Below are 19,551 nucleotides of genomic sequence, written 5' to 3'. Positions count from 1 at the left end.
GGTAATTTCTCGTTAAAATAGATAAAATTAAAATAGATAGAGATCTCTTTACTCATTAAAATAGATCAACAGTTAAGAGTTAGACACTACGGAGGAACCTATTTACATAAGGAGGGTATTAAAATATTTAAATACATTTTGTTTTTGTCATATCCCTTGGTTTTGTCATTATCCCCAAAATCCGCCGTTTAGCTAACCTAGGCAAAAGGTCACTAAGTTTCTTCTAAAGTGTACTTTCCTACCATAAAAATCCTTTATTGCTAAAAATTCTTCGTGGGAGGCATTATGCAAATCATTTTACCTGTAACCCTGGCAGCGGCGAAGACAAATACACCTTGTCCTGTCTGTCCCTGGTTTGCTTAGGTTTTACGATGCGTGTGTAAAATATGATTATTTTTGCGTCCATTGATGGTGCCGAAGGCGAAGCTATACGCGGACGTTCAAATTTTTTTTTTTTTTATTAGGTAGGTCCTTCCACATTTTTTTTTTATTTTTATAACTATTTCATAATTTTGTCAAAATACTCAATCACTTTGAGTTAATCTATACCTGTACTTATGTGTAGTAGGTATATATCCTACCTATGATAGATGATAACTACTAACTAGCTAGATAGGATAAGATGGAAGCGGGCTAAATTGTTAAGAGGAGGTTAAATCGCTTGGCGGTACGTCTTGGGTGGGGTGGTAACTAGCCACGGCCGAAGCCTCCCACAAAGCTAGCCATATCTGGATTAATTTTAAAAAACCTCAATCGGCCCAGCCGGGGATCGAACCCAGGACCTCCCATACCACTGCGCCACGGTGGCCATCACAATCTTGTCAAAATACTCAATCACTTTAAGTCAGTCTATACCTACGGTAATTATGTAACTCGGTGTACCATTCAAGTAATCAGCTTTACGTCGCTTTTCATCATATTTTCGTTTTTGCAATCATCTAACATTGTGTTTTCAACAAAATTACCCAATTATCGTAATTTTACATAATTTAGTAGCAGCAGGTAATAACGTTACAATTTTAACGGAAAACTGGTATTTACGTAATTTCGTTGAAATAATCATGTTAGATGATCGTAGAAACAAAAAACTTTACCGCTTAATGTAAAATTATATAGTTTACGTTTCTCGTACTCGTGTTGCCATATTGGCGATAGTGGCGCCTCTATTAATTTCTACTCTTATTAGCCAGGCTATACCTATAATGATAAGTTATTGAGCATTTACCTTTTTAGTTGAGTTCAAATTACGTTTTATTGATGACAAGCGGACGCCCGCGACTTCGTCCGCGTGGAATTCAGTTTTTCACAAATCCCGCGGAAACCATTGATTTTTCCGGGAGTAGCCTATGTGTTAATCCAGAGTAAAATCTATTTCAATTCCAAATTTCAGCCAAATCGCTTCAGTAGTAGCGGCGTTAAAGAGTAACAAACATCTCGGTACAAGGTACAGAATCGGAGCAACCTGTATAATATGTTTTATTTATCCAATGCGCGCACATACCCTCACTTTATAAATTTAATTGGTTTCTTCGTTTATGTGTGCGTTTTGTATTATATTATAAGTTATTATTTTTGTATTTTATTTTTTATGTGTGTTGTGTATGCTGTTGTTTTATATGTTGCTTATTGATTGAGAACTCAAGAGTGCTGACGACGATTGCCAGTGTGCAGAGAAACTCGATTGAGTTTATGCCACACTGATAAGTTATTTAAAAATAGTTAAAAAAATGTATATTTATGTTTAAATAAATAATAATAATAAATAAATCTAAACAAACATAGTTACATCCATACAGACTTTCGCGTTTATAATATTAGTAGGATTATGTACTCGTAGGTCCATAGAAATATAAAATTAAAAGGATGAGTAAATAAAACACGAAAAAAAATAATATTAATGCATATATTTTCTTTTATTAACATGAAAAAAATAACTTGTTTAAGTGAAAATTTGCATAATTGAATTGAATCAATAAGCTCAGCAGCACTACTCCCACAAGTCTTCCAACATAACAAGAACAACTCACTTTGAGAGCGCGGCAAACATCCATAACACGCCAACACACATTACTACCAACGACACAGTGGGAGTAGTGCACTGGAAACCAAACTTGATATATATCAAGTGGATTACAATATTTTCTCTTCTATAACCCTTATTCACATATGAATTTATACAGTCTATAACATACCCACTGCCGCACACAAAGAAGCCCTTACAGTATTACAATATAATAAATATAACTCCAAGCTATTAGTGAAACCCAGTTTTAACGTATCAAAACTATGGCAGAATCAGCATTAACATAAAATATATCATATCGGGGGCGTATGAAGTATGTCTGCAATTTATCTTGCGTCTTTAGCTGTTAATTTGTCAGTTAACAAGAAAGGTATACCTAAGTGTCAGTTTTAATTGAAATAAGCATCAAGATAAAAATTAGGTGAGGATAGGTACACCTAATATAGCAAATTAACACAAGGAGTATTTGCAAATTTTCATGAAAAGATCTAGATAAAACAATTGATCCCATTTATAAACTAGAGCATGAATGCAATCACATCTGAGGGTAAGTGAATATGTACCTATCCTATAATGCATTTCCCTTGTCTATAAAACTCCCTCGTGAAAATTAGCCTTTAATAATATTAATAAATAATCCCAGTAAAATTATTCTTCCGAATACTGAAGCTTAATCACAAAATTGATGACCTTACAATTTATTCAACGTAGGTATTACTTCCATACCTATATCTGCAACAAACGTTAACGAATATTTTGAATTTTTCATTATATGTCATTTTATTTTCCATCGTTAGCTCGTTAGTCGTTGTATCAATATAAAATTATTGTCATCAATAGGTAAATAATGTACTTATATTACAGAAGAAACGTAATAGAGAGATGCTGTGTTGCATTGGTTTGTGCAAAGTCAAAAAGTTCAGTAAACCGGTATCCACAATACGTCACTGGCAACAAATGAATCAAACATAAAAACAAATGAAACCGGAACGAATAGTACGGCCCAGCCGCTGTGTATCACTTTCCAAATATCTGATATATCTTCTGTATTACAATATGTACTTATACCTATTATACGTATATCTAAACTTTCATCTTGAATCACTTGTATGTATGTATGTATTGCTAAAAACTGTACTGAAAACCGTTGAATAGTTTTAAAAGATCTAAGCGAACATACAGCGGACAATATTTCCGTACAAAAAACCGGCTTGAGCAGCTATATTTACCAGATAACCGTTTAAAGTAACAGTAAAATGCAACAATGTCATAGTACAATTTACCCTAAGCTCGGCTTGGAAATGTTTTTTTAGCTACGACTATTTCAGAAATTATGTTGCTCTTGTAGGTTACGTTCAGGTGACAAAATCTAAAGGCATAATTATCTTGTCTGACGTGTCGTGTCGTGACGCATCAGAACAAAATCGGGTATCATATATTTTGTATGCGACACATCAGAAGCCATCACGACATGTCACAAAGTGTACCGGATTTATATTTGTTTGACGTGTCGTGTTGTGACGCATCAGAACAGAATCGGTATCATACAGTTTATATGGCAACGTTTACACTTCTGTTTTGTGACATGTCGTGATGGTTTCTTATGCGTCGCATACAAAATGTATGAAACCGATTCTGTTCTGATGCGTCACAAACTCGCAACGCGACACGTCAGACAAATATAAATCCGGCTTTATACACAGCACGATCGGACACGCAATCCAGTCGAGCGAAAAAAATAGATATGGATAAACCTTACACTGAACCCAATATATAAACAAACCCGCAACACAGCAGTCTAAGTAATTTTGTTGTTAGGAAGTTGCAAACATTTAAAATGGCAGTGAGTGGAGTGAACGCTCTATTTAAGGACGCAAGAACTCGTGTGCGATGTAGCCACAGCCTTTAACATTGACTTCCGCAGCCGAGGTCCAAATCTCACACCCTCTAAGTCACTCTTTAATCTCCTCCTTAATTAACCCTCAGACTAGAAACCTCTGAAAGCATCTGCGCTTACGCAACCCTACCCTGCGATTATGATGAGGTCCCATTAAGGGGGCGACAACAATACTCATTGAAAAGAATAATAATCAGGATCAATGTCGCATAGCGATATTCGGGTGCAGACTTGAACATTCAACATTGATATCAAACCTTCATTATTTTTACGACGTAACAAACAACCATGTCATAGAAACCAACTTTTAAAGTTTCCGTAGATATAGTATATATTCCATAAATTTACGTGCATATTCACTTATTTATGTACTGATACATCATCATGCATTTACAACCCATATTGGGCTCACTTGTTGAGCAGTCTCCTCTCAGAATGAGAGGGGTTAGGCTAATAGATTGGTAGACTTCACACACGTAGATAATTAAGAAAATTCTCAATTATGCATCAGGTTTTCTCGCGATGTTTTATCTTCACCGTTTGAGAGACGTGATATTTAATTTCTTATATCATGTACCGATATTATGCTTTAAACTTTAGAGCTTATGCAGCACCGCAACAAACACGCATACGTCACATTTTCAGTATACGGCGTTGGCAACATAGCCGCGGCACACGGAAGTCTACGTTAAGGGCGCGTACAATCAATGTGATAAAATAACTAACTACATTTTAAGCCGTTGTTAACTGGCTGTATAATATACGATTAGTGGCCAGCAGCGAGGACATACTTAGTAACAATATTGTTAAATAATAATAATTAAATCATCAAATTATCTTAACAAAGGAACGACCAAATTTCATAAATCAACATTCGTTCTAGGCCGCGCCATTAAATGCTTGTAGCTATTCAATACTACACATTAATTTTAAAAAGACACCTTCGTAATACTTATAATTATAAATATTATGAATTACACCGTTCCTGTCTAAATATTAATATTAATTGCCGTGAGATTTCCGTTTCGGTCTTATAATGTTGTAATGAATTTTGAAACTTTGTAACAACTTTTGGTGTCATAAATCCGAAAGTACCAATTACTTGCAATACTCGTACATTCTATTTTAAAACGTAATAAAAATAAACAAAAATATTATACTATAATTATTTAAAAAAAAAAACAAAAACGATTTTTATTCATTAACTGAACTTATTAAAAAAAACTCCACAAACACATTAAACGAATGAAAAAAATAGTAAGGCCCATTTTCACCGCGTCTGTACATGGCATAAATAAAACCATAAAAAGTCATTCGAGGTCTAATGGTTATACGATTTTTTCTATGAAAGATTCATAGAAAAAATCGTATTCGTATCGTAATCGTATATTTCAATTTCAACCATTTATATATAGCCGTACATGATTCTTTTTGTGCGCATCTATTACACAGCAGAATAATTTGAATTGTATGGATTAGACACACACACCGAATAATATTGACAATAAAGTGGGGTAAGGTTGCCTTATATCGTACCACAGAATGAGTCAAATTCCAGCATATTCCCGACAATATTACAGTGTCCATATGCCACAGTCGAGAAGTGGCATGAGAATTAGAAAGGAAACCTATCGCTCCCTATTTTGTCGGTTTTTGAGCACGACCAAGGACCCAGGCCCATTAGGATGTAAGAACAAAGGGACCTTTACCCTACTTAATTGACCATTATCATTTGTGCAGGTAGCGTAAGACATCATCTCAGTTCTTCGTCACCAGGACAAATACCATACGATCTTCGAACCCAAGGCACACTCTGACAGAGCTTCCCGCTCGCCCAAAGCTCAATGCTGTATACTCAATGTATGTATGCTGCATCTCCATTAATGGGTTTATAGCTCAGACCAATTATTGTACAGGACCTGCCTCGCTAGACGTTATTTTTCTGTCAAAGTATATGATCAACGATCTAATGCGATTATAAAAACTGTATCTGTAGAATCGATGTTAAATAGTTGTAATCGTGTACGTCAGTTAAAGAGCTTCGTAAAAATCTTCTAGTTTAGTATAAGATATATACCAAATCTAAGCTCGTTTTCACAGAAAAAGACAGACAATTTTGTTCGTGACTACGGGTGCGATACAGGTCCTTCTATAATTAGTCTGAGGTTTATAGCAATACATAATCTGAATAATATATACTCAGTAAAAACGCAGATTTAAACGCCGTTCTTATAGTCTGGCAAGTTCGTTGATAACACTCCCATGATATGCGGGCGACGCGGGTGTGAAATTGTGTGTGCGAAGAAGTGACGTGCATCAGTCGTGGGTTTTTCATTCATCGCTACACGCCCGACCCGCGCGGAACATCGGGAGTGTTACGAACGAAGTTGCCGAGCTATACTCTAATCTTCATATTATACGTAATTGAATACGCTCCAGCTATACAAATACTTAGCTATAAAAATTAACGTAAGCCAGAAAAGTAAGACAAATCGTCGAAAGTCAAAAGGTATATAACGATTTTAATATCCCAACACACTATACAGAAATTTTTAAAATAATTAAAATAAATAGTACTCAAAGTTTTCTTGAGACTGACTGATTTATTTATAAAACAAAAAATAAATATTTATATCACTCTTGCATTATACGTAGCTATCTTTGAATCTCTTCCTTCATTAATTAATCACTATACATACTTGTATATTATATTCATGTATTGTTTGAATGGATGTAATGGTAATAATACATTGATATATTTTTTTCAAGCTACTATAATATTTTTATAAATGTTTCAGTGTAATAGTAGCAGTAGTAGTTTTTTTTATTAATACATACAATTAAAATATTATAAACATAATAAATTAAAAAGTTGTGCGCTAACTGAAGCAAAAATAAAACCCTTTTAAAATATAAATAAAACTAATGATTAAAAGAAAACGAGTGTACTTTATGGTAGGCGTCCACATATCCGCATCGTACCCAAACGTATCGTAGTATTCTTCTTATAGAAAGTCATACAAATGTGTGCACAGTTCCGCATTGTACGGAACGCACAAATCAACCGTAAAATTAAAAATCCGGCTAAACTTCCAAGGCATAACTGCAACGCAACAGATTCTTGTGTGTCTTGAAGTGTAAAAAAATGGATTTTTTCAAAGTTCTCTAAGAACGCCATCTACTATTTTAAAATAGCAACCACTGTTTAACTATACCCGTAGATGGCAGCACTTATCTTAAAAGCCTCGGCCGATTACACCTTTTCGTAACGCACTCCACCAGTTTCAGTCCCCAAGGCAAGCGTGCGTAAAGAAGTTTGACTTGAAAATTGTATCGTTCTTAGAATACAAAGAGCATTTTTGCGTTTAAGCCAAGATATCGTACATGTGTTTTTTTTTTTAGTTTGGGTGTAGTAATGATTGACTTTACTTTTTGGCGCGTTACTGTGTATAACCGATAGATATCACACACATACTCGTTCAGTTTTAGAATTATCCCGTCAAATGCTGGTCAGTGTGCCTAGTGGGAGTTTTCAATATTTTCATACCGTTACTATTTTTAACGACAATTTATATGGAATTGAAACAGTTGTGCAGTAGTGCCACTAGATGGCGCTGTTTCAATTCCTTGGAAATTCGCGTTTACGTTAACGCGATCGTCACAGTATTAAATTGCCACTAGGCCCTCAGTACACCTTACCACTACATCCAAAGTCGAATGGACTTCCCAGAAGTCAATAATATTTAGGAAGAATACAATATTTTTGACATTTCCGAATATCATGCGGTAAGCTGCCCAATAAAATTTTTTAGGTATCGCCGGTTACGCAGGGGCGCGGCGGCAGGGCATCACCCCGCGCTCGTTGATAATCATTTTAGAGCGTACTTTATGTAAGACACCTGCGGCTTATTTCGGAGACGTCATAAAGATTGCGTCCGACTATACAGTCATTTATAACATTTCAACATTCCAGTAACGGGCTAGGTGGTCCCTGTATCGAGCAAGTGGTTGGCATAGTTTCTATGCACTGTCATGCTATGCTATGCTTAACATACAGGTAAGTATATCATGATAAGGTTATAGCTCATTAGAGCCAACCATACCCGACTAGCAACGCCTCACCTCGTGCAGTTAATATTCTATTTATAAATAGACATAATAGTTATATCGATTTTCTTTGAAATATCTGCTCTCTAAAATAACTGCGATGGGCTAGTTTAAGTTTACACATAGATCTGTTATTGACGGAATTCGTGACTCACTAAAAACGAATAAACGTTTTTAGAGCAAAAACTTTATCTTAATGAGAAAAAAAATTATTAAAATATTTATTGAGTGACATGACTAGTGATTTTTACCCTCGTTTTTAATTTGTTTTTTGATAAACATTGCACAGCTAGTTTGGATGTAGTATAAGTAGTTAAAACCTTGACAAGAAAACTCGTAACTTCACAGGGTAATCTCGCACGTTTGATCCGGTGCCAGATGGCTTGAATGAGCTATTACCTTCTATATGATTAAAGAAAAATGTTCCCATTTTTCTATTGTTTACAATAATTGACTGAAAATGTAGACGGCCCACCTCATATAAAGTGGCAAACCATGACAACAAAACATTACCTTGAGGACTACGAGTATAGTATGCACAAAATATGCAGTCCACTCTGAGCACAAGGCTTTGCAATGCAGTAAGTCTATGCTATCGTAGTTCGGCGTGTTCCAACGTCAGAGCGGACTAGAAGTTTAGTGCATACTATTCACTCGTTCATGACATGTCCTATTTTTTATAGAATGCAATGTGTCAACCCGAGAACTTTAATGCCTCACGGGCCTGTAATTTCTTTCTCTACAAACTCCCTACTTTGATTTGTCTGACATACATATACTAGTGATACACCAGTACAACCAAAACTTGGCGTAAATACAGCAGGCTTTATTTTTAAAAATTTTGAATACGACGTAGGATAAAATAAAATATGAGTGTTGACATTTATAGAAGTCGATTAAATCAGCATAGAAGATCTCTAAAACGACTGTCCAATTGGTAAATACTTTGACAGCGGTAACTTTCCGTATATATACATATAACCGCATGTATCGTATACAGTTACACCAAATCCGTCATCGACCGATAAATAAATGTAAATGAAAACTTTAAAAGGGATTTTCATCCTAACAAGTTAGCCCGCTTCCATCTTTAATTGCATCATTGAAGATCACTTTTCATCAGGATAGATTGTAGTCAAGGGCGAACTTGTAGAGAATTAAAAAAAAAACCTTGATTGATGATGACTTTGCTGCGATTTCCCACATTCAGTATCGAGATCAGAAGGATTCCAAGTATTTGAAACAGCTATGACTTAGTCATGATAAGTCGAGATAAGTAATATGCCGACATAGCTTAACGTGTCTAAATAACACATATTTTGGCTGGGGGGTCCCAAGGTGCTGGAATGGCGACACCGCACATCAGGTGGACTGACGACATCAAGCGAGTCGCAGGTATTCGCTGGATGCAGGCGGCTCAGTATTGTGATGTAAAGTCTCTACAAAAGGCCTATGTCCTGCAGTGGACTTTTTCATCTTAAAATCGTTTTTTTTTTTTCAAACATTATGCAGATATCCAATTATACTTATGTCATAATGACAGCTGTTAACCCCATCGAGCGTCTACTGTAGTTCTACTTGTAATGTATGCGCTTTTACAATCATCTGAACTTACCGGACCAATAAAGTCAAAATTCATTTTAATTAAGCTTAGTTTACATTATTCGGTTGACGGCGGATTCAGTGTAATCATAGCAAAAAGTTTATAACCAATGAAAATGGGCTGTATCATCCCGTGAGAACAAGCATGCCGATTCGCTAAGTCATACGCCTAGCATTAGTCAACGATGAAACTTGAGATAAAAGAAAAGTTATTGTCGACCAATAGCAACAAAACCTAAAATATAATAAGACAAAAACGAGACAGGGTCTTTTGTCTTTCGTCGCGTAATAGAAATAACGCACTATCTTTCGTTGCGACGAGACGTAAGAGATAGCGATATTTTCGATCCGGCCGCTATTGGTCGACAAAATGTTTTATTCGTTTCACCACATATTGTCTTTGACGCATTCTAGGTCTACAAAGAAAGACGTAAATTGTCGACCTATAGTAGCAAAATCGTAAATATCGCTGTCAATTTAGTCCCATGCAACGAAAAATATAGCGCGATTACGCCGCTATTGGTCGATGTCATTGACGCCTGGTAAGCCTTATGATACATGTACGAGTAAGTTAGTCTCTGGATGAAGTGTCCATGGGGCTGGCGGGCTGAAGCGAAGGCGAGGGCGGCGCGGGGGGCGCGAGGGGTGGCAGCGGGGCGGGGAGAGCGGGCGGGTCGAGCGGAGCGCGCGGGGGCAGCCCTCCCACTCCCGGCACTGCGGGCTTCACGAACCTGTCACTCGTTCTCCTCGCCTGGCACAAATTCAAATTAGATTAATTAACAACAACAGTGAACATGTGGTGAACGAACGCACGTACATATAGTGCGGCATACAAAAGTTGAAGTTATGGAATGGAATATGGGATAGAATGGAACTAACAAACTCCCTGGGTGGCAACACCACATTTACTGTCATTATCACAAAGATCTATCATTATAGAGCAATATAAAGCAAACAATTATTATTATTGATAGTTTTATCAGATCATCGAAATCATATTGGAAATTGGAATAATTACCAGACAAATTACAATAAATGTAATTTATTTAGACGATATTTACTTTCTTTTAAATTTAATAAGTGTAAGTCATGAAATCAGCGATTTTAGTAATATTATAGTATAATTGGATGACAGAACACAGGGTTACCCTATGAACGATAATAAGTGACAGCGCTATAGTATATGTATGTAGGTTTTTGATGAAAGCTCCCTGGTAGCTTGATTTTTTCACTAAAACCATTTACTTTAACCTTCCTTATAAGTTACTCTATAAAAATTTGTTTGGTGGACATATAAAAATTCGTTTGGTAAATTTTGAGTTTATCGTGAACAAACAAACAAACAGACAAGGTGGAGTACTTTGTTTAATATTATATATAGATTAGTAGTAAGCCTCTGATGGACAGACATACATCACTACCATGAGTAACTACAAGTACAGAAACACGAGCTTTACTATAGTAACAGCATGAGACAAGCTTTCAGTTTTTTTTTAAGTAAAAATTCTTGGCTTGCGGAGCAAGTTCGTGAATGCGTTACGAAAATTGTAATCGTTCCAGGCTTTAAAGATGCCATCTACAGGCATAGTGAAACAGTGTTTGTTACGAGTAGTTTTAAGTACCACTAGATGGCGTTGCTTGAAAACTTTGAAACAATCCCTTTTTTGTACACTTCAAGAAACTGTTGCAATGCAATTATGCTTGAGGCTCAGCCTAGATGGCGCTTTGTTTTTTTATTTTTGAAGGAAGTTTTACTTCAGTCGTGTGGTCTAAAGCAAAGCTGTTTTTTTTAAATGACGAAGGTATGGCCATCAAGAGCCGTGCTAGCCCAGTATATATAACCTCTGCCTCCGGTTCCGGAGGGTGTAGGTTCAAATCCGGTCCGGGGCATGCATCTCCAACTTTTCAGTTGTGTGCATTTTAAGAGATTAAATATCACGTGTCTCAAACGGTGAAGGAAAAACATCGTGATCGCATACCAAAGAATTTTCTTAATTCTCTGCGTGTTTGAAGTCTGCCAATCCGCATTGGGCCAGCGTGGTGGACTATTGGCCTAACCCCTCTTATTCTGTGAGGAGACTCGAGCTCAGCAGTGAGCGGAATATGGGTTGATAACGATGATGGCCATCAAAGGCTATTTAACGATAATGAAACTTATGTACAGTTTGATAGTATTTAGATATTAAGAAAGTACCTGCGAGTTGAAATGCAGCGCTGGTCTAGAGAGCGGCAGGCCGGGCGCGGGCAGCAGCGGCGACGCATACGGCGACAGCGGCCGCGACCCGCCCGGCGACGACACGCTGCGCGACCGAGCCTGCCACAAGACAATTTTTTTTTTTATTCTTTACCAGTTAGCCCTTGAATACAATCTCACCTGATGGTAAGTGATGATGCAGTCTAAGATGGAAGCGGGCTAACTTGTTAGGTGTAGGACGAAAATCCACACCCCTTTAGGCCCCTTGGCGGTACGTCATTGTCGGTAGGGTGGTAACTAGCCACGCCCAGGCCTCCCACCAGTCAGACCTGGACCATTTTTTTTTTATTCTTTACAAGTTAGCCCTTGACTACAATCTCACCTAATGGTAAGTGATGATGCAATCTAAGATGGAAGCGGGCTAACTTGTTAGGATCAGGATAAAAATCCACACCCTTTTCGGTTTCTTCACGACATCGACCGGAACGCTAAAACACTTGGCAGTACGTCTTTGCCGGTAGGGTGGTCACTAGCCACGGCCAAAGCCTCCCACCAGCCAGACCTGGACCAATTAAGAAAACCTCAATCCGCCCAGCCGGGGATCGAACCCAGGACCGTCCGTCTCGTAAATAAGCAGTGCATTTTTACATCTATGAACTGCACGCCACTGTTAATTACTATACAGATCATGCCTATATGGAATGGTGTTGGTTGAAGCTTCTTAAGGTGTTAATTGAATTTTTTCCCTTATATACCATTGATTGAAATGACTAATGGAACAATGAAGGTTCAAGTATCCCTGATACCTATTCCTTTTCAGCTTTCCCCATTGAAATCGTCATTTTCATTCAAATCATTATCAATAATCGATTAGTATGAAAATTCATCACTATCATTTCATTATTACCAGCCTTAACAACAGTGCCCTTCCAGTTTTTTAGGAAGTGGGATATAGAACTTGGACCCACCACACTGCTCCAATGTGGGTTATCAGACTTAGGGTGATAATGATATACTCTTTAACAATTATGGACCCCAAAGCACATTACTTCAAAAAACTTTGATTTGCGAATTTATCTGAGTTTAAAACAATTAAATAATACTAATGGATTTCGTGACAGAGACAAATCACTTAATCACCATGTGAGAAGGTAATAAGCGAAGAATAAATACTTACACTCAAAGCCTCATTGAATTGCCTCTCTTCTTCCATTTCCAAGGATGATTCACTTTCGGAGAGATGACGACATAACGCTTCGCGACGTTCAACCTGTTAAACATGTTAATTAAAAAAATAACACTAAATTAAACATTAACACTAACATTATAAAGGGATAGGATTTGATTTTTTATTTGTTTTGCCAGCCTCGCAAATTTTGGATGCACCTAGCAAAGAAAATAAAATCTAATAAAACTTACTTCTTGTTGCAATTTCCGGTGCAAACGCAAATTCTCCTCTCGGATGTGTTTTTCCTCTAAAGCGAATCTTTGCATTTTTTCTTTATTTTCATTTTGAGAAACTGCCAATTGATTCCTGAAACAAAAAAAAACAGTGTAAATTGTATAAGATGAATATTTTCATCGTAAATTGACATATAGGTATTCCTAATAGGTACTAAGTTGCAACAACAATATATTTTATGACAAAAGCAAGACATTGTCGATCAATAACAGCAGAGTCGAAAATGTTTCTTTTGTCTCATCACAACAAAAGACTCGATTTTCGATTTTGCCGTTACTGGACAAAAAGACATACAGCCATATATCACAAATTTTGTTTAAAAAAATTATAATTTAATTATGTTCAAATTATTGAATTTACTTTACCTTAACTTCACAACCTCCGAGCGAAGAGTTTGAATGTGATTACTTAAATTAGATGCTGTATCACCATTACTGATGTCCCTGGCAAGGTACAACATAATTAATATTGATCAAAACCCTAAAACTGGCCATTGGAAAGAACATACACAATTATAAAGTTATAAGATCAGAAAATAATAAGCCTCCTCTAGACTGTCAACTATTCTAGTACATAGCATATTTTTGAAATGATAAATTCTTGGGAGGGTAAATCGCTTCGTAACGTAACGCTACGGCAGCAGGTTTAAGTTATCACTTTTGTCGTGCGTCCCGAGACGCACACGTTTTTTTGATTTCAATATATTCCTCAGCATAATATAATCAATCATGTCTCCAGATGTCAGTCACTTAGCTTTTTGGCTACCATTTGAAAACCCTTTGAAATACCAAACTCTCTAAGTGCCGTTCACTAAAGACCCTTAAAGTTAGGTCTTACTATTTAGCTAAGTATCTGCCTTGGGGATATGTTTTCTAATGATAAAGAAAATATTTAAAAATGAAAATTTATATTTGGATCTGTATACCCTTGAAACCTGCTACCTCCCATAGTTACCTACTGTAGATGCATGAGGTGACAAAGTTTCAGCATTTAGGTATAAAATTATGAAGGAGATGAGATGGTTGATCTCAGCCTCTAAGTTACTCAGTCAGCTATGATGTGGTATGTTGACTCTCTTCCTACAAATACTCAAAAACTAAAAAAATGTATGGGAATGACAGATCCGATCAATAACTTGATCATGTGACCTGTCAATAGCAAATGTCATTCCCATACATTTTTAAGCATTTGCGAATTGTAGAAAGAGAATCGACATGCCACATGACAATGGGCCCAGGTCCACAGAAATGTGGCACAGAAGTATATTATCTCTGGAATAGCACATAATTGGGCTACTACAGCTCAAACTTGTGTTCCACACACGTAATTTCCCGTAACACAGAAATAAAAAATAGCCTATGTTTCTCAGTGAAGAATGTAGGTTTTTTAAATCGGTTGAGTAGTTTTTGTGTTAAATCGCAACAGACAAATAAACGAAAAATCAAATCTTCTCTTAACAATATTTGATGAAACATTTCAATGAGAACAGAATATTCTTGGGCAAAACTCAGGGAATAATTTAGAAAAACACAAAAATTCACCTAGGGCTAGCTGGATCAGACACAGGTTGGTCGAGTCTTATTTGTAGTGAACGCTTTTCAGCTTCTAATTTATCCATACGCTTCCACAATCTATTCACCAGCGCTTCCTGCTCTTGTTCCAATGTGTTTTCTAATTCTACCTGCAAGAATATCAAGAATAAACCATTTTAAGGGACAATAATGTTGGCTGTTTATAAATAACCAGGCTTTATTCTATATTGTGCATCAATCTCCTATTAAAAAGTGGATGCACATTCAGCGACCAAAAAATGTCTCCACTCAATGAGTGCCAAGCACAACTTCTTGGCACTCAATTCAAGTAGTCGCTTTTGCAAATTCAACCTTAAACACAATCCTTTTGGTTGAATTTGCATAATTTGTATAATTGTCTTTACCAATAATTCCAAAACCGTCAAAGCAAAATTGGTCAGTTTCTAAGTAAATTTTTCTACATGATTGTGCGTCCTTTTATTATAAGAGGTCAATGATATTAAGCTTATAGTCGTAATATAATGTCAGTTTTTAAAAACTTTAAGCCTGAATTAGAAGACAAATTCAATTGAATAGGCATTAATGTAATCAATATTATATGTATAGGACAAAGAATTGTTTAGCTTTAACTGTATAGTACGAAATTTTTTATGGACAACATTAGAATTTACATTACTTATGGTATTGCAGGCATTTTAAAGTAACCCAAGCATAGGAAATACGAATTCTCGACTCCTGCTTAAAAAAAAAGTAAACAAAATGGAAAAGTATCTTCTCCTTACTTTTCCATAGAAAAGACAATTTTTTTATTTCTTAGTCTCAATAGCTCTATGGTAAAGGGGACTGAGAGGTTGTAGGTTTAACTCCCGTCCGTTGGACTATTGTCATACTCACTCCAAACAGTAATTTCCAAGTAATTGGAGGGGATCAGAAATATTCATCATATTTGAAGGATATGACAAATATTTTTTTAGAAAAATATTAACAAAAACATATTAATTTTGATGTATATATACCTTTTCTCTACGAAGCCTTTCTAAGTTAGTCTGCTTTGCAAGAGTCTCTGCTTCAAGTTTTTCAATCTTGCGCATCAATTTGTTCACCAAACACTCCTGTTCCTGTTCCAATGTCTGCTCCAAGCGACATTTTTCTTGACGTAACTAGAATTATATCACTATTATTTAACACTATTATTCGGGAACCATGGATTTTCCAGGGTAAAAAGTAGCATTTATGTTAAACCTCCTCTATCTAACAGTGAAAGTCCCATTAAAATCTATTCAGCCATTTCAAAGATATGACTGGACTAACAGACAGACAGACTATGAACACAGTTATCTTGAATTCACAGACACTTCAATATAATTTATATGTATGTGTTGAGTATTGATGTATTAATAATTTGTAATCCTTCAACAATAAGTAATTAGTTTTAATCCATACCAAAATTATTTTAATGAATCTCAACCAACAAATGAAAATAAATTGATGGCAGTTTATGAAATCCGAAATCTATAGGTTATTTTACCTTTAATGGGGGATTAAAGGTAAAATAACCTATAGATTTCGGATTTCATTTCCACTACAGAGTACTAATAAATACATACAAGCTGATACATACTTGATTCAGTTTCCTGGAGAGATCATTTGTCAGGCACTCTTCTTCTCTTTCATAATGATGAGCTAGCGTCTCTTTCTCTTTCTTCAGAGCTTGAATTTTCTTCAAGAGTGTATTGGATATATATTCTTCCTCCTGCTCTGCTTTAGCTTGCTGTGTAATGAAAAGTTACATTAACATAGATCTTTACTAAGAAATCATAGTTTATGTTGAACTGCTTGAAAAGAGATGCTGCAAAGGAACACTAGATCATCATCGTTATCAATTATCTAAATAATTTATATTATATTTTATGATTTATCCATGTACACCATGAATTCATGGAATGCAAACATATTTGTCTCTCAATGGTAATAATAAGTTGAAAACCTTTTAAAAAAAGTTTCATAAGATAAAATCATCAAAAACAACTTACAATAATAATTTATGTTAGTGAGTTTTCTAATTTTGTTATACATATAAGGTTGAGAAATGTTTTTAATATATTTTGGAACATAATTGACATTACAACTACACCTAGAATATAGTAATCATTAATTTGATAAATTATGCAATTGTAAAGCTGCTGTTTCATAGCTATAATATATTTATACATATCTTGTTTGAATGTATGTCTCAACTCAGTTGTGAATAATTATATTATTTTTAATATGAATTGAGAGTAAATAAACCACTTACAATTGACACAGAAGCTTGTCGCAATGCACGATTCTCCTCTTGTAATGCTTTCACTCTTAATTTGTAAGTATCCAATTCCACTTTTAACACTCTGCAACAAAACAATTATTATTTTACTAGCATAATTTAAAGGTCCACTACAGGGCCAGGCCTCCCTCTTAATGGGAGAGAGGATATGGAGCGTTAACCCACAAGACTTCTCCGATGCAGGTTGGGACTTGATGATAATGTTAAATACTATAATGACCACCTGTCAGATGTTAGTGATAGTGGCTGGGACAGACAGTTTAACATGCTCTCCAAGCTCAAGGGTAATATCATCTTCCCAATACCTACCATAATGAGAAATTTGACAGAAAAGAAAAATTTATTATGTAGTTTTCATGAAAGAAGTCCCGCGGCTAAAACTTGAACTAAAATTGACAGCGCCTTACACAACAGACAATAAGACCGCCATTATCAAATGACAATGAGCGCCATTAGCGACACATCTGGGTGACTTCTTTCATGAAAAGGACTTTAGCTGACCAGTTCTTACCTATTACCCTAGTCTCTGAGACTTCTATCAATTTGACAATTTAGATTAATTAAACTATTAATAAGATTCTACAAATAAAATATTTATTGTACAACAAAAGTGTTACAGTTGTTATTTAGTAACAAAATCCTTCTCCATCCTCATAAACTTGACGTTTTTGGAAGGATTCATTAGTATGCTAATTATTATCTATACTAATATTATGATGAAGAAAGATTGGATTGTTTGTTTCTTTGCATTGAATAGGCACTGAAACTACTGAACCAATCGATGAATATTCAAGGTTTCCTTTCTTTTAAACAGTAACCAAACATTTTCATTCACTAAACAGAACAACACCATATAATCCACAGGAGAATAGCCAAATAAAAAGACTTAATTCTACTCTTTGGAAAACAGTTCAGTTAGCATCAAAATTATTCCATTAAAAAATGTATTGTCTCAAGCATTGCATGCTATAAGATCGCTTTTATGTACAACAATAAATTTTACTCTTCATGAGCATTCAGTGAACAAGATATCTTTACCAACTTGATTAAATAATCCAGTGACAACAATTCTACTGAAGAAATTTAATTGCTGTAATAAATACCAACTTCTGGTAGTTGTTTTGTTTGAGAATGCCCATACAAATCTAACTGTAATTATGATCTATGATTTATTATCTGGTCATTAATTCATGCCATTTTGTAGGGGGAATTTTACAGGGATATGTGGCAGTGCCGCAAATATGATCCTCTAAATCCCTGTAGCTCCGAAAGTAATGATAGCAGATATCCTGTTAATTTTACAAAATTGTTTTACTATTACAATACTCCTAATTTAAAAAACTGTCACCATCCCTATTGTATTTTGCACATATTTTATGAAACAGATTTATTTGTAGAGACAAATAAACCTAAAATTTTATAGTGAAAATAAATTCTAAATAATTAAATAATTTAAATTAATTCTCATTTAATTTAAAGTATATTAAATGCTGTTCTAATGTCAACAATCCAATAAGATAAAATTTACATGCCAAAATAAAGCAGCCACTACTTTATTTTCATACCTGTTTTGTTGCTGCAGTGATTCAATTCTTTTCTGCAACTGATCACGAGAAACTGTGCTCGGAGGCAGCATTGCTCCGCCATCGAGGGAACTTGAGTCACTTTCCGATGCGGAATCAACCATTTTGTTGCCTTTAAATCAAATTCGTACAGTAACTAAAATGGAACCACATTTTTAAAAAACACGTGTTTGAATAATTACAACAAAATACCTGGAGAAGTCGCCGTATCATCCATTTGAGCCGTTCGTTAACTTAAGAGGCAGCGACAAAATGTCATGAAACAAGATAAATCAAAGAAATTTTGAGCTTAGCTTCAAATATTTCAATTACCACTTTAAAACCATCCACCATGGGCTTGTAATAAAGTCAAAACGCGTTATTTTGTAACAATTAAGAATTTCCAATTAACTTTGACGACCATCAGCTCAGTAGTAAATACTATTTTTCATTCTGTATTTCTGAAATGAACGATTTCGGTGTTTTTACTTTTTTCCACTTTTCTGAATCATTTTGGCATTTTGCAAAATATTTAAATATTGTCTGTGATTACTGTTATTTTTTTATAAAACTGGCTTTATGGCTCTGAGTTCTAGCCTGTATGATTTGAGCACTTAACATTTATCTATGGTATCTATGACTACACCATTGACCAAATATTATGCTTTAGACCTTTACTAAAGACTTTATTTTATTAGTCATTATAATATACTTACAGCCAAAGAGTATATACTCCAAGGAGAAGAAGTGAATCTACACACACGAAAACGTTGGACATAGCAGCAAGGGCAGCAAGTTGGACGAGTCGTAGGCGAGGGCTGCTAAATAGAAATCGAGTTACAATGGGTT

General features: G+C 35.4%; 1 protein-coding gene across 2 annotated transcripts; it reads right to left on the bottom strand.

Moving 5' to 3' along the window:
- Positions 1-1,889: 1,889 nt before the first annotated feature.
- Positions 1,890-19,244, bottom strand: LOC112048957 (coiled-coil domain-containing protein 6). 2 transcript variants are annotated; one of them, XM_024086779.2, is made up of 11 exons: positions 18,916-19,244; positions 18,706-18,835; positions 17,114-17,204; positions 16,439-16,588; positions 15,834-15,977; positions 14,827-14,966; positions 13,651-13,719; positions 13,243-13,357; positions 13,001-13,093; positions 11,824-11,943; positions 1,890-10,380 (listed from the first exon to the last, which is right to left on the bottom strand). In XM_024086779.2, exons 1-11 carry the CDS (start codon positions 18,938-18,940, stop codon positions 10,201-10,203), a joined length of 1,257 nt encoding a protein of 418 aa, XP_023942547.1. In that variant the 5' UTR covers positions 18,941-19,244; the 3' UTR covers positions 1,890-10,200. The 2 variants fall into 2 exon arrangements, with proteins under 2 accessions (XP_023942547.1, XP_023942475.1); XM_024086707.2 differs by having other exon boundaries at positions 13,651-13,728; positions 18,916-19,243.
- Positions 19,245-19,551: the final 307 nt, after the last annotated feature.

Source organism: Bicyclus anynana, chromosome 7, assembly GCF_947172395.1.
Source record: "Bicyclus anynana chromosome 7, ilBicAnyn1.1, whole genome shotgun sequence".
Classification (NCBI taxonomy): domain Eukaryota; kingdom Metazoa; phylum Arthropoda; class Insecta; order Lepidoptera; family Nymphalidae; genus Bicyclus; species Bicyclus anynana.
The sequence above is the reverse complement of the archived record's forward strand: the minus strand, read 5'-3'. Positions and strand labels throughout refer to the sequence as shown.

Bases quoted from the DNA above. Each gene is read 5' to 3' on its own strand.
- LOC112048957 (XM_024086707.2), bottom strand. From the start codon at position 18,940: ATGGATGATACGGCGACTTCTCCAG. The intron at 16,589-17,113 runs GTAAGTGGTTTA...TTCATTACACAG, and splicing joins GACAAGCTTCTGTGTCAATT to CAAGCTAAAGCAGAGCAGGA. The intron at 10,381-11,823 runs GTACTTTCTTAA...AATTTGTGCCAG, and splicing joins CGCTGCATTTCAACTCGCAG to GCGAGGAGAACGAGTGACAG.